We start from the raw sequence: 16,568 nt of genomic DNA on the forward strand, positions 1-16,568 counted from the left end.
CAAGACAAAACAGGATTATCATAATTGCTATGAACAAAATACATTTATTATTACATTTTACCAGTACACCAGTACTTTTTTTTTTTTGGCGGTGTGTCCTACAGACACCACATTTTGACGATTTTTTTTTACGTTATTCTCTAGCTACATCTTTTTATTTAGTTATTTACCGGTATAATTTTTTTCAATTTAAACAAATTTCAAGGCTGCAACAAGAGTATATATATATATATATATATATATATATATATATATATATATATATATATATATGCATTTAAAACATAATACGTTCAATAAATGGCAGCATCTATTATTCTTCTAGTTATTTAAATTTTCACGTCTGCCTCGGCAAAGAATCAATGTGTAAAATAATTTATTCATGGTGACGTTAACTTTTTTCACTGTATTTTACAAATGTCCAATTTGCCCATGCAATCTCTTTAAAAATCAGACTAAGTGATTCAATTTTACTGTAAATCACACAGATGCCTAAACAATGTGATAACAGAAACATATAATTCACTCCTAAACCCGATATTTCTGTCGATGGTCTCATCTGGGTCTTATACAAGGTGTTTCAAAAATAAACCGCAACACTTCAGGAATTGGTTCCTACCATGCACACAAGACTTATTCGACATTGATTATTTATAATTCTTTTATACAGTTCTGTACATTCCTAAATGTCTATATATGAGGGAGTTTCATTAAAGATATCTTCTGACGTAGTTGTACTTAATGTAGAATACTTACATTTTACATGTATATTGATACATATCTCTATAAGTAATAACGAAAATTTCATCTTTCAGCTCCTAATATTTTTCTCTGTTACAGTCACTAAAATGAAAAGTGTAATGATGGAGCCAATTGAATTCCAAGAGTTCATTCAGTTTTTGTACTCGAAAGGCCGTACACCAAAGGAAACATGTGAGGAAATGAAAGAGACTTATGAAGAGAAAGCAGCATTATAGGCCTATGATGCTGTGAAGCACTGGCATCATCAGTTCAACTATAGCTCTCGTAGGACTTCAGTAGAAACGGCCCCCATTCCAAAGTGACCCCAGTCCGCAATTGATGAACATTGGGCAAGTGGAAGTCGTAACCTTGGAAAAGATCGCCGTATAACCATTCGCCAACTAACTAAAGATTTTAACAAAAGAGACACTGACCAAAGCTTAAAATTTTACTTTATTTTAAATTATAATAAATTATATTAAAACAATTAATCCAAAGCCATGAATAGTCTTACTAACTAAAGATATCGAGATAAATATGAGGTTTGAGGAAATTCAAAACAATACTTAAAAAAATATTTTTTCGATACTAGATCCTAAATACATGTATCTTTTTCACCTCCCTTCGCGACTTTCAGCTATTCTTTTTGCGACATCACAGGGACGCGGCCTTCAAATTGAGAAACTCTGGTATATGGAATGATACGCCTCACTTTGAATTCGTGAACATAAAAAGTAGTAAACACTTGAACTAAGACAACAATCGAGGTTGTTACTTTTCCACAACAAACAATTTGATTACTTCATTGGAAATCCCCCATTTGAACTTGGAATTACCCATGACATAATCTTCCCTGAAATTATTATAAAATAACTAAAGAGTTTGAGTTTTAATTAATTTTCTCTTTCTGGACTAAACTAAATACTCTGTCACGAAACCCCGACTCAAATGTCCCGTTATCCTGGATATATAACCAATATGGCAAATCATATTGTATTAATTTGTCAGGAATTGTGAACGTAATACTGATACATCTTTAATGTTTTATCAAGCAGGGTCCGTAAGTGCTTCCGTGTATTTTTTTTTTTTTTTAAATCACATCGTATCGTGTTCGATTCAAAAGTTTCGGCGTTGAAGTACTGAGGCAATTGGGGAGCTAAATGAATTAAAATGTATCACAATATGTCGTACAAAGTCACGAATACTGTTTGTAGAAAAGGATATGCCAACCCAGTGGTTCTCAACCTTTTTTGACTGACGACACTACTGAGTGTCCAGAAGATCGCGGCACACTTGTTTGATATTTTTATTATAAATATAATAATAATAATAATAATAATAATAATAATAATAATAATAATAATAATAATAATAATAATAATAATAATAATAATAATATCTGTTATAATAGTAAAACCAATTAGTTTTTATAATGACCATACGTATAGCACTTAGCATTATTGCTACCGCTGGAGGTGTTGACCGGTACAGTCTGTCTCGATTTTAACTAATTATTATTAAATTCTTCGTGATTTTTAAATTCGAGAATTTCGCGACACACCTTTGGGAACTGCATGACACACCAGTGTGTTGCGACGCATCGGTTGAAAACCATTGTGCTAACCACCCGAATAAAAGTTGTTTGGGCGGCTACTCCGTTTATTATATAAACCTTGAGAGTTTAATTCTGACTTTTGTTCGTTGCTGGAAAGAACTGGAACAATTTGTATTTGGGTGGAAAATGCTCTTATTCTGTTGTACATACTGTCAAAAAGATAAATCGTAATAACTAGAGACCGAATGTTTAGGCACTAAAAACCTGGAAAATAGGCAGGCAAATAGGCACTAAAAATTTAAAAAATAGGCACTAAAATGTAACTCGAAATAATGAAGATAAATACTCAATACCATTAAAAAATAGATTCAAATCAAAGATAATGTTCAAAGAATATAGAAACATACTTGTTTGTTAATATCTTCTTTTATTGTATATATAAAAACGAAGCTTGTTATGCATTTCATACATACTGGGTGAACCTGAAAGATGTGCACATACTTTGGGAGCTGATTTATGACATCAAAAGAAGACAAAAAGTGCTATTGCATGTTGTCGAATTCTGCGTCGTGTACGAGTAACAGGGGGGCCAACTTGGAATTCGAAATCGAATCCTGACAATTTTAATGAGACATAAAGGTGTTCACATACTTCGGGAGGTGATTCGTGACATCCAAGAGGACTTTTTGTCTTCTTTTCATGACACGAATCACCTCTCAAAGTATGTGTACATCTTTCGGTTCCGTTCCAATTGTCAGGATTCAATTTTCAACACCAAATTGGCACTCTGTCAGTCGTACAAGACACGGAATTCGACAAAATACAAGAAAACATTTTGTCTTCTTTTGATATTACTAATCACCTCCCGAAGTATGTGCACATCTTTGAAGTTCACCATGTACTGTATATATATATCGTAACGTACCACGTGCTTGTGTTTACAAGCACTTAATATGTGTGTATTATTTACGTTATATAAATTACATATTTTCCCAATGAAGGCTTATTTTGAAGAAAATGCATAGAATAGGCAATATTAGGCACTAAAGCAATTATTTAGGCACTAAAGGTCAAAATAGGCAAAATAAAATTGACTTAAATCGAAAGTATAAGCCCCCATATAAACTTTAAAACGTTATTTTTGATCATATCTTTAATAATAAAGAATAGGCATTTTGCCTAACATCCGGTCTCTAGTAATAACAATAAAAAAATAACATAATCCTGAGTAATATCTCTGATCAGTTACCATTAATAACAGCTGAGTAATACTGTCAAAATTGTTAGTTTACACATTTCTTTCCTTCATTCGGGAATTTTATTTGTTCATATTGCAGTGCCTGTTCTTCGTATGGGAAAATTAACATTTATAAAATATAAAGCTGGAAATCTGAATATTGTAAAAAATGCCCCTTTTTCACCTTTAGATGTGGGACTTTCGGAAACACTGAATTAAAAACAAGTGTTCAGTTATAATTAATGGGGAGTTTATATGTTGTGTTTCATAGCCCTCATTTCAAAAATTCAGGAGATACTCTGTTCTTTCAAAGAAACTGAAAAAAAAAAAACTAAGGATAAGATTCAAAAAATAATCCTTCTTATCCCTTGCTTTTATCAGGACGAGTTTTCATTGCAACTTTTAACATTTTTAGTTGCACTAGCATGGCTTGAGCGTTGATGAGTGAGTCACATTTGTGCATTTATATAATGACTAGTCTTTGACTAGATACGGGGGCTCCTCCCCCAGATCCCGTGTTTGCTCGGCCTACAGGCTCTCTCATCGCTTATGTATCAGCCATTGCATCAAGAGTGAATTTTGTGCATTTGCTCTTCCACATTATCTGAATTTGGCCAACTAGGGGCTTTGCCCCCCAAACCTGCACTTTTGCTACTGCCTCTCACTTCTTGAACCCACAATTCTAGCAATTTTCAAGTTTCTTAACTATTTTAACTACCTAAAAGGTAAGATTTTCTATCCCAAGAAAACACACATTTAAATAATATGGGATTTTCTTCGTCATCCCTTTAGATCCCTTAGAAACAAAGAATATTCCCTTTTGAATATTTCCCTGTGGGTTAGTCCCGGAAGACTACAATCATGCCAAGTTTCATCATTGTAATCCTGCCGTAAGTGCCCAATAATTTTGGGATGTAGATGTTCCATATAAATATCATGAGAAAGATTTTTCAATTGTTCATAAAACCGGAAAATTTTGTTATTGATGATTTTCTTAGGTAATGATAACAAAATCGTACATGCATACCGAATTTAAATTTTTTATTCCAAGTACCAAAAATATGAATTACACGTATATATATATATATATAAAAAAAGGAAATTTCATCCTCCCTTTAGATACTCTAGAACAGTGGTTTTCAAACTTTCCGATAACGCGGACCCTCTCTGCATTCGGAAAGTGATCTGCCGACCCCGTTGCAATTTTATCTGAAATTTCACAAAAGATATATATATATATATATATATATATATATATATATATATATATATATATATATATATATATATATATATATATACACTAATTAGAATATTGTACACTGACAAGAAAAATCATGGATCTAGGAACGTATTTCGGGAGAGGTTACTCATCTTTTTTTTTTTTTTTTAATTAGAAATCTCAGAATTGGGGGAGGCTTGATGTTTATAAGCCTACGAATGGCTAGCATTTACTTTTAAAAAAATAATCTGGAATTGGTGATAGTGGTGCGAGCTTTCTGCCAGTTGAAGATGAAATCCATGAAATTCCAAGGCGTCGTGTTTAATGTACAACTGCTTTTGGAAAAGTGCCCTAACAAAGAAGGAATTTCTCTCACTTGAAGTACTCCTATATAACGACTGACCGGCTTCAGGGCAGAAATTTAGTAAAGTAGAAAACATTTACATTTCCATACGTAGGTATAATTTGTAATTGCTTTCCTTTTAGTAACTGAAAAAAAATACTTCTTGCATAACAGCTGAGTGTTCCATTTTATCACAACACATTTCAAATTTTAGGCGTCGCGGATCTCCTGGTTAGGTCCCGCGGACCCTCAGAGGTTCGCGGACCCCACTTTGAGAACCACTGCTCGAGAACTTAAAAATATTCACTTTTGGCAACTTTTCTGTTGATTAGTCCCGACACGCTATAATCATGCCAAATTTCAACTTTCCACATCAACCGGAAGTAGCCCTTTATTTGTCAGTCAGTTCATGTAGTTTTATATATAGTTTTGATTAGAATACTAAAAATTATACGTTTGTGTTAATAAATGGGCTTCACGAAGAACTGTATCCTCTATCCAAACTATAGCAATCGAAAAGGAATTTGTACTCTAATTGATCAGTTTATTTTAAATATATTACATTAAGTATTTTTAATAACAAATGCACGAATTTCCTTAATAACAAGGTTCATTAGATATTTTCCAGCGGAATCTTTTCACTTTCCAGTACAGTGTTTTCAGTTTTCAAAAAATACAATAATGCATCTTCCAGGATGGCAACACTGTTTCGAATCGAAGAAAAAAGCATTTATTCCGCAACACTCATCATCTATATTGCTTTTAATATGTTCACTCTGGAACGAGTGAGATGAAATGCTTAGAATACCATCAGCCGGTGATTGATGGTAATTGTAATCGACCGCCTATCAAGAGACAGATTTCAATCTATGTATGAGGCACTTTCCTGCTCTTCGAGCTTTTGAAAATATATCACAAGGACAGAGTGCTTTTATTCGAGATGTCGTACAAATTCTCCCTTTATATATTATGGGGATTATTTCTATATACAATGTGATTTGTTTGTTTAGAATATTTAGTTTAATATTCGCACAAACCTCTTACATGCTTTATATTTTATGACAAGAACAGAAAGAGAACCAAAAACAAAAACAGATCTACAGGGTGTTTCAAAAATAATTATTAAATTTCACAAGGCTTTATCTTTTACACGCAAGCACATAAAATCTTGAGGAAAACTTTAAAATACATTTAGGATTACAAAATTTTCATTTATCTTTCACAAATGTACCCAAATTTTCTCTTACATAAACAATCAGTATTTAGAAATTGTCGCTGCCAACGTCGAATGTTCTGGGCTGTAGTGTGAAATCTAGTGTACTACTGACGAAAATTACGCTGCGCAGTTATACTGTTATTAAAACGGGCAGTACCCAGTTCTACCACAAAGCTATTGTCACACTGTTGTACTACGGAGGAAATGCTTAAGTATACGTAAAGATGCACCAGACACCTTCCCAAAAGCTGTTTTATTTTTCAGTGGCATTTCGCCCAAAACAGCAACTTTACTACACAAAATCTAAGACGCTGATACAGTATACGTAGGTTTTTTTGTTTTTTTTTTTTTTCCTGTGTAATCCGGTTTGAGAGCTGTCGCTGTCTACAGTTCTTAGAATGGAAACGAATCGGTCTCTGTATAAGGAGAGGCCAAAAGTGCTTACCCTCACCTTGATTGAGATGAGCTGAGGATTTGCAATTTGGTCCATGAACGCGTCCTTCTCTACTTATTCACCTCGTTTTGCCTTACATCTTTCCCATCTGTGTATCAGACCACTAATGCCATCTGCATAAAAGGAAGGTATTGACTCATCCGCAAAACAACTGCTTTTCAAATGCCTTTTCATATTTGGGACGAGGAAGTAACCGAATGGAGTCAAATCGAGCGAAAGCGATGGAAGAGGCAAAGGTTCGTAGCCACACTCGCGCACAAAAATCACTGTTTCTGCTGCTCGACCTGCCGATGCATTGTCCGACATGCCCTTCAAAATCAAATCCCGTCCTTTTGCTTTCGGTAACTCTTGCAGCAGGTTCCTGTAATGTGTTCTTGTGACTGGAGCTACTTTTTGTGAGTAATCAGTCAAGATAACATCTTTATAATTCAAATCATCAACAACATATTTTCGGATGCTGCTGCACTTCAGTCGTTTTGAGGGGATGGAGAACGAGGTGTTTCCATGTTTTACTCTTTTATTTGTTTTCAGAGTCAAATACACCAACATTCATAATCACTATACTGTTAGCAAACGCATCGCTGTCCTTGTGATCTACATCCAATATGGTTTATACACATGCAACTGTTTTTGAAAAGGTGCTACTTTGCTGCCATTTTGCTCATATCCAGTATGTCATTAATATGATGAAAACGGACCCCTACTAATGCTCGCCTCCCTAGTTAAGCAATTAATACGGGGTGGATTGAAAAGTTCGTGGCCTAAATGGGAAAGAATCAGTTATTTTATGTTTGTATAGATTAGCTGCGTAGCTGTATCTGTTGGTAGTCCCTATGTAACATTTCATTTCTCTATTGTTTCAAGTGAGGGGTTTATAAGGCGCTAAGTCGACACGGAAATCTATGGAAAAAATCGAGCATCGAGCTGTCAGTAAGTACTTGCATAAAAGAGGCTTAACACCACGGGAAATTAATATGGACATTGCAAAGACTAGGAGACTCCCCGCCCTCGTATTCCATGGTGAAAAAGTGAGTAGCTGAATTTAAGCGTGGCAGAAACAGCAATGAAGATGACTCCCGCAGTGGTAGACCTTCAACATCGACCACTGCAGAAAATGTCAATAAAAATTGAGACTTAATTGTGAATGACAGCAAAATAAAAATTCGATGGATAACTGACAAGGGAACCTTCCGAAAATGATAATTGCAGTGAAAGATGTGACCTATGCCAATTGAAAGAGCTCTAACAGAGATGAGCATTCCCAAAAAATTAGCTGCCCATAGCAATAGGTTCAAGAAACATAAGGGGTGGAAGTTCGGGAAACAGCAAGGTTGGACAAGGGGAAAAAGGGTAAATTTCGCAAAAAAAAAAAAAAAAAAAAAAAAAAAAAAAGGGGGGGGCACGGCAAAATACAATGCTGACAAGTGATGTACAGACTTGCCACAATCTATATATATAAAAGAGAACGTACAAAATCCTTTGTCCGCTCATCACGCTAATACGGCTGAACCAATTTCTTTCATTTTTGGGGGGTTATTAGGATTTGGACCCTAGATGGTTTTTATCATATCACTTTAATTTTTAATTACCAGTGTCTTGAGATAATTGACCATTCAAGTGTCCATAACGTACAAATCCTTTGTTATTAGTTCATCATAGGTAAAAATAAACGTATTTATATGCAACCCGCATGACCGTGTCACTCGGCGGGTTAACATAAATGACAGGCGATATAATGTTAAGATTTACTGCAATCTTCTATGGTTTTTATCATATCACTTGAAAGCGAAAAAGTAAAAATTATCTAAGTAACAAAGTTTATTGCGTTCCGGGGTGACCGCAGCGAAGCGGGGTGAACGCTGCTAGTAGAGAACAAATGAAGGCCACCAGTGGGTTAACAGTGTTGCCAACTGCAATGAAAAGTACGTGTTTTGCAAAGAGTACTATATGAAGTGAGTGTAATATTCAGTGTCAATCTGTCATGTAGAACATAAGATATGACGTTCATAATCAGTGGTACAATCTGACAAAAGAAAATAGAAAAAACAGAAGTACGAAAAATACGGAAAAGACGGAGTTGCCCATAACGCGCCACATTTGATCACGAGCTGTGCATATCGGAATTAACAAAACAAGAAAGCACCAACTATGCAGGAAACCGACGTACCTAGAGTCGAAAAGAAAAACGAAAAATTGGCAACACTGGCCATTAAAATCCAGACAAGTTTAATATAGTTAGGCCACTCGCTTCACAAAAAGAAAATTCCGGCAATAGGCATCACTCGGGATGCATCAATGCTGTAGTAATATTGATTCAATATCAAGTCGGAGAACATGAAATGGTTGTGTTAAGCCAACAACCGATAATAGAAGTAGTGAACATTATGTCATGGTTGGGTAGTATGTGGGAATATACAGGGTGTCCCACCAAACTTTGCGACCTGAAAAAATTGCGAAAGGAACAAAAATGTGACGGATTCAGCTGTGCTGGAATGTACCAAAGGTAGTGGGTAATAAAAGTCTGTGAGAAGCAAGTGCCCCCAGGATCCCCATCAGAGGGCCCCAGAAGCAAACTTCAAACTTTAAAATTACAACAGGGACCGAGTGGTACCTCTTTCGATAAATCGTGGAATGTTCATATCTTATGTTCTACATGACAGGTTGACACTGAATATTGAACTCACTTCATATAGTGCTCTTTGCAAAACATGTACTTTTAATTGCAGTTGGCAACACTGTTAACCGATTGGTCGCCTTCATTTGTTCCCTATTGTGGCAAGTATCTTTCTATACATCACTTGTCATCGTTGTATTTTGTCGTGCCCCAATTTTTTGCGGAATTTGCACTTTCCTTCCCTTGTCAAACCTTGCTGTTTCCCGAACTTCCACCCCTTATATTTCTTGAACCTATTGCTATGGGCAGCTAATTTTTTTGGAATGTTCATCTCTGTTACAGCTCTTTCAATTGACATAGGTCACATCTTTCACTGCAACTATCATTTTCGGAAGGTTCCCTTGTGAGACTGTATTTTCTGTGAGCGAGCACAAAACATTATCGTAAATAAATCAGGGTTTTCTAAGGTGTTCGCGAGATGACTACCCAAGTTGCTTTCAGTTGAACACAAACGCAATTAACTCTCCCTTTGAAACTGTTTGAAAGTGATCCGAAGGAGTTTATGGGCAGATTTGTGACTCTTGACGAGACACGGGTACACAATCATACATCGGAATCAAAACAATCGACGCAATGGAAACCACCTGGATCTCCTGTGCCAAAGAAAGCCAAACAAGGTTATTGCATCAATTTTTTTGAGATGCTGGGGGCATTCTCCTGATTGATTTCTTGTAAAAGGAAAGATTGTCAATTCTGAATACTACTGCACCCTTCTGCGACGTTTGTGTGAGCAAATCAGAATTAAAAGGCCAGGAATGCTGCGAAGAAAGGTGTTGTTTCATTAGGGCAATGCGCACGTTCACACGTCCCTTGCATCCATGGCAGAAATGCATTCTTGTGGGTTCGAACTGTTGCGTACCCGTCCTATTTGCCTGATCTGACCCCTCGGACTTTCAATTGTTTAGAAACATGAAAAAAAAATTGAGAGGGGTCAGCAAATCTATTCGGATGCAGAGATGAAAAGTGGCTGTACTAGGATATTTTGCAGGGCTCGAGGGATCATTTTTTAAAAGTGGTATAGAAGCATTACCGGAGAGGTGGCGTAGATGTATCTCAGTTGAGGGAAATTACGTAGAAAAATAAAACATAATTTATCCAAATATTTTCTAATTTTCTAAGTCAGGCCTAGTGTTGTGAAGGCCTGAAAAAAAAAACCTGAAGTTTTGAGTAAATAAAACAGCTTTTTACTGTTTTTTCTTCGAGTTTGGAAAAAACGGAAAATTTGGGGGAAATTGAAATTTTTGAATATTTTACTACATTAAGCTTTTAAAATGAAAACTGTTGGGAAGAAAACAAAGTTTGGGACAATCTGAAATTTTTGAATATTTCATTATATTATGCTTTTAAAATGAAAACTATTTTATATTTACTAGTTTACAGTTAGAACACTGAGTACTTTTATTTCTTGTATTAGAATAGGGAAATTTTGTGGCAACAAAGGTGCACCACTCAACCAAACTCTTTCAAGTTAGCACCATGATAGAATGGAGTTACAAAAAAACCTAAAATATAATCCTAGCTGGATTAATTAATATAAGACACATTTAAATTATCTTAAGCAATCTTATGAAGTGGACCAGTTCATGACAGGGAAGTGTTAAAATAACGGAGCCAGAATCATTTTAGTTAAAATCACATATATATTTTATAGTTAGTTTCCTTGTGCTGTATAAAATTTCCGAAATTTTGAACCCAGAAAAAAAAAAATCTTTTGTTCGGAAATATCGGCAAACGTCGAAAAATGTAACTATTTCTTCGCCTGATGCTAATCTTACTTGCTGTAACCTGTCTGCAGCATATATACAATGCATTTAGCTAACAAGAAAAATACTTCAGGAAACAGGTTTTAATTTTACTTTTTACTTTTCTGATTTCTGGTAAAATTCCTCTTTATTATTTGTATATTTTTCGAACTAAAAAACAGAGATGATTTTATTTACACACACACGCCGCACAAGTGAGTAAATTTGAGAAGCGAGAAATATACTAAAAGGTTGAGTATGTGAACCTTCCGTTCATTATTACAGACTTGCAGAATGGCATTCTTCGCAGGGGTAGAATAGTTTCATATTGGACATAAAAGTTATCAAAACTGTCACCAAACAACTTGGACCCCAAAAAACTATGAATTCGACACTAATATCGGTTATTTTCAATTATTTTTACATGCAGGATTCATACAAAAATATCGAACTCAATTTCCTTGAATTTTCCAGGTTTCCCAGGTATTAATTTTGTTATTTCCAGGTCTAGTGGAAGAAACTAACAGTAAGAGAACACACAAATTTTAGAAATAATATATTTATATATTTGAGAATGGCCACCCTTCTCCCCAATGAACGATTGCAATTAAATATTGAGTTACAAGAAAATAAATAAATAAAATTTAAGTTGAAAAAATATTAAGTTGAGAAGCCTACTAAGGGAATTAATAAGTAAATACTTTTGTTCCATACTTGAATACGTTCAAAATAGAACTATTGAACTCAATTTCCCTGATATTTCCAGAATTTTTCTTCCAAAATCAATTTCCCTGAGATTTCCAGGTACCGGTAGTGTATGACCCTTTATGTCAGCATCCCCTTTTGAAGTACTAATGGGGACTGAATTTGGATTTAAACGGGATTGGAAGTGTCAATGTTCATCTCAGCGACCTCGAAAACTATGAATTTGACACTAATGTCGGCCATTTTCGATCATTTTATGTCTCCCCTTCCCCCTCTCCCAAGCTGCGGAGCTGAATTTGGATTTAAACGGCATCGGAAGTGTCACTCTTTATCTCAGCGATCCGTAAAACTATGGATTCAACGCTAATCAGTCATTCTCGATATATCTCCCTCTCCCCTTCCCCCTTGTTGCATCTTCAAAGTGAAATTATAGAAACCATTCCAGGCCCGAAGTTCATGTATATTGAAAATTTTATCGAGATCGGTCGGGTGGTTCAAGAGTTATTAAATTACAAACATTTTCATCGTTATAGATAATTTGTCGCATTAGAAAACAGATATTTGTTTGTATACAAGATTTTGTACATAAAATTTATCTAAAAGACTATATTAGAATATTAAATAATAGTAGTTATATGTTTTAGTGCACGAGTACTAGTAACTTATTTCTCTTAAGAAATCATTTGGTTAAAATTAACAAAACCACCAGATCAAAGAGCATATTAAGAACTGAGTTTCGTTCAAGAGACCTATTTGTTACAACAAAAAAGCTTCATGATGGTAGATTATATGTAACTGTAAAAGTTCTGTAATTAATGCACATCCATGAATAAACGACTAAAAAATACATAAAGGAAATAAGTGTAGACAATTAATTTCTAAGAATAATTGCAACAATTTCATTTTCGTTTTTTTTTAATATTCGTAATACTGAAATTTCTCAATTTACGTATTTCACGCGTTCGGGAAAGAAAGAAAAAAAAAGGTCCCATTACTAGTAAAATTAACCTAATACAAAGATTTTTGTTCTTTTCCCATTTTTTTTTTCAATTTTTCTGGAAAGAAACCGGAAAACTTTTTTTTTTTTTTCAACAGCTTCAAAATTTCCGAAATTTTACAACACTAGACAGGACACGAACTTTCCAGTCCATCCTCGTATTCACAAGTCTATCTTCAAGCACTAATTGCTTAACGTTTGACACCAAGCCTGTCGAACTTAACCATTCGGGGACGACCTCTCACAGATCATCCTGTAGACTTGTACGATCATATTTTGAATTCTCCGTTTCAGAGTTTCACTCTGCGAGAAGATGGACATTACTCACCATTCACAGCTGCCATCTCTTCAAGTATCATTTGTACCGATTTTCCTTGATAATGGAGGAACCTAGTAACACCTCGGTATTTGATTGTCCAACACGCTACCGCCAGCTAGTTTTCTGGCTGTAACATCAATTCACAAGAATCTATAGAGACAAATCTACATATCTAGTGAGATGCAAATTTTTACATTACTAGGATATAATGGTGAGGGCCTTTTGGCCTCGCCTTGTTATTTTGGCCTTAAGTTTACAACAAAATTATCAGCCTTTTCGAGATAGCAGCCTTGGTAAGAAATCCATAAATGATTAAACAATATTCATAATAAGGAATGTAGATTACGATTAAGAATTAAATTTTTGGGCTTTCAGCATCTATGGCCACGCTAGCCCGTCCTGGGACGACGTCCCTTGGCTATCACACTGCCCATGGAAGAAGACAGGAATAGGAAAGGAAGGAAATGGCCTGGAAACATTATGTGATGTACCACTCCGGTATTTCCTTGGTGTGAATGGGGAAACCCCAGAAAAAAAACTAATTCCGGATGACTGGGCTGAAAAAGCTTTTATATATATAATTTTTTTTTTTCCGACTGCGAATTGAAACGAGTTCGCTTACACCAAAGACGAGAGCTTTAATTATTGTATTACGCGAGGCTACGTAATAAGGGACGTCTCGAAGTCACTCACCACCTGGTGAAGATAATGTGCCTTTGAACTCAGAACTGTAATATTGTTCTTTGATTATTATCTTAAAAACGCGGAAGGTGTGTGGTGTATATCGTCCCTGCTCCTCGAAGAACCTCTGTGTTACAACCACAACTTTTCAGGAGAAGCACAAAACATTCCAAACTTAAAATTTTGCCAAATATACACGGAAACACTTGAACAATATAACAAAATTGGTTCTGCGTATATTATGCACTGGACATTGTTGTAGCTTGCTTAGCACATGTCAGTTTACCTTTTGCGCCTTTATAAGCACAGAGGATTTGTATACATTAATCAATACGTACGTGATGAGAACTTGAAGCCTTTAATTTCAATGTATTATTTTTTCATTGTTGTGGCGAAACAATTGAATATTTACTTATCACATTATAAGGAACGCTGCCTGACAGCTTTCAGGTTTATTTGCAAGGCATAACTCATTTTCGACAAAAATGTCACATAGCGATTCTTCGAGGCGCAGTGACGATATACTATCTGACAATCTGCAGTACACATGATTATTATCCACAGTATATAGAGAATACCATTTAATGAACGGTATAGTTTCGTAAGAGCATTAAATGTTCTTTACTACCTAATGAAAGTATAATTTTGATATACAGATGAACGTAGGAGGAGTAGTTTTCTTAAATTTACTTGCAAATGTCTCTGAAATCATATATATATAAACAACCATTACTCACGTTCCCCAAAGGCTTAGTAGCTATATACTATGAAGTCTGAGAACTAGTAAAATTCAAGACTCGGATCGTTATGTATGCTAGAAATCTATCGGTCATATGAATATGTACTGCGTGTCACTAATCAAATACTATGACTAACCTTAAACCTAGAAAGCTGTTTTCTTAATGACGTACGTTACACATATGTAAAGCAATGAACAGCTGCTTTATACACTTACGAAAAGTTTAAGTTTAAATGATTATGAAGTTAGTTAAAAGAAAAACAATGACACTTACCGTTCTATCTTCTAGATACATTGTCTTTGACAAGAAGTCTATTCCTATAGTTGCCTGAAATAAAAAGACAGAAAATTAAATGCATTTGAATTAGTCAAATAAGAAAAAAAAAATACACAGAATATACATTATACAGAATAAAATATACAGATACTTATCAATTTAATGGAAACACTTCAAGTTGGAAACGCGTTATATGTGCAGGTTGGCGACTGTTAGGCGGCGGTTGCAGCGCCGGGCTCTTCGTGGTGGTGTGTTAAGGCAAACTCCGTACGACGTGGGAAGGGGCAGTACAACGGCAATGTGCAGTAAACTGAGCAGACAGTGATTCTATACAACATCTCTGATTTCGAAAGAGGGTATGTTGTTGGGGCTCGGTTATGCGGTGCGAACGCGATGAAAGTGGCATGTGTGGTGGGTGTGTCGCAAGATATCGTGCTCAAGATGATGACAGTCTACACAACGCGCGGCAAAAAAACACTAGCGAAGAACTGGTCGGGAGAAAGCTTCCAGTGACAAGACACGACAAACATTGAAGCAGATTGTCACTCGGATCAGTCGTGCGACTATGATGTAAGTGACGGAGGAACCCAAAGAAGCACCCTGGTATACAGTTGCTGTCCGATGCCGACACACCGCGGGTGGTGTAGGATGTCACCAAACTCAGTATGGGGGCTTATTTATGGCTGGTCGAAGGAAAGTCAGTGAGGGTGACAGGTCTGTTGTTGCCACATTTTCCCTTTTGTGTTATTTCTAGATGTCTTTTTCTTTATTTAAAAGAAAAAAAACTACATTAAAACATAATACCTAAGAATTTTGTATACGAGGAAACGGTTGCAAAACTGCTAATATATATAGAGAAATAGTTAGCAATTGATAATAATAATTATTATCCATATTTAAGTATTACGTTTGTCCTACAGATTCCCTAAGTAGGTTTTAAATGAGCACATATGATTCTTTTATTAACCAATGAATCCATAATGACTTTAACAAACAAGCAATTGGAATTGTGCAGACCAGGAAATAAACCTTCATAATTATAACAAAAACACAATAACATGAAATCACGCAGATGTTCATTTCTAATTTATATTTCAGCCAAATGCTACTGGATTTTTTTTATTTTATATTTTTCACTAGTTCCTAGAGTTTTTCCTAGTGTTGCTTTAATTCTACGTCTTTCCTACACGGCTAATTAAGCGTAATTTATTGTTAGGATACATAGTATTAGACTAGTGTTGTTCCCGAGATGAGAAATATCTTTTAAATTCGAGACGATATTAGAAAAATGACCATTCTCGTCTCATTTTCGAGACTAGAATCGAGACGAATCGATAAGTTCCACGAGTCTGGCGGGCAACTCTAGTTTATCCCAGTCTTAGCTCTCAAACTCTGTTTTATTGATACATGAATCATAACATAAAATCATAAGTTGATAGAATGATTGTACGAACACAGTGTAGAACATTTATCATTTTTATAAAGATACGCAAGTCTTAAGCCTATACTCCAATGATAAATATGGTTTGAGTTTTTTTTTTTTCATTCCCTTCATGAACCTCTCGTTACGCTTAAGGATTTTGGTAACTTCTAGATGAAATTAAGACAAGTGAATATTGTTTCACAGTTGAAACTATGTAATACTTCCAAATCATCCGAATACAAT

At 35.2% G+C, this 16,568-nt stretch overlaps 1 protein-coding gene across 2 annotated transcripts in view; it reads right to left on the reverse strand.

Moving 5' to 3' along the window:
* Rab6 (RAS oncogene family member Rab6) overlaps positions 1–16,568 on the reverse strand; it is a 189,671-nt gene that overhangs the window by 77,553 nt on the left and 95,550 nt on the right. For both annotated transcript variants that reach the window (XM_081756150.1, XM_081756151.1), the window contains exon 3: positions 14,900–14,953. In XM_081756150.1, coding sequence (XP_081612276.1) covers positions 14,900–14,953 — 54 coding nt within the window. The remainder of the gene's footprint in view (positions 1–14,899; positions 14,954–16,568) is intronic.

The sequence above is a fragment of the Thermobia domestica genome, chromosome 4 (genome assembly GCF_964235325.1).
Source record: "Thermobia domestica chromosome 4, izTheDome1.hap1.1, whole genome shotgun sequence".
Classification (NCBI taxonomy): domain Eukaryota; kingdom Metazoa; phylum Arthropoda; class Insecta; order Zygentoma; family Lepismatidae; genus Thermobia; species Thermobia domestica.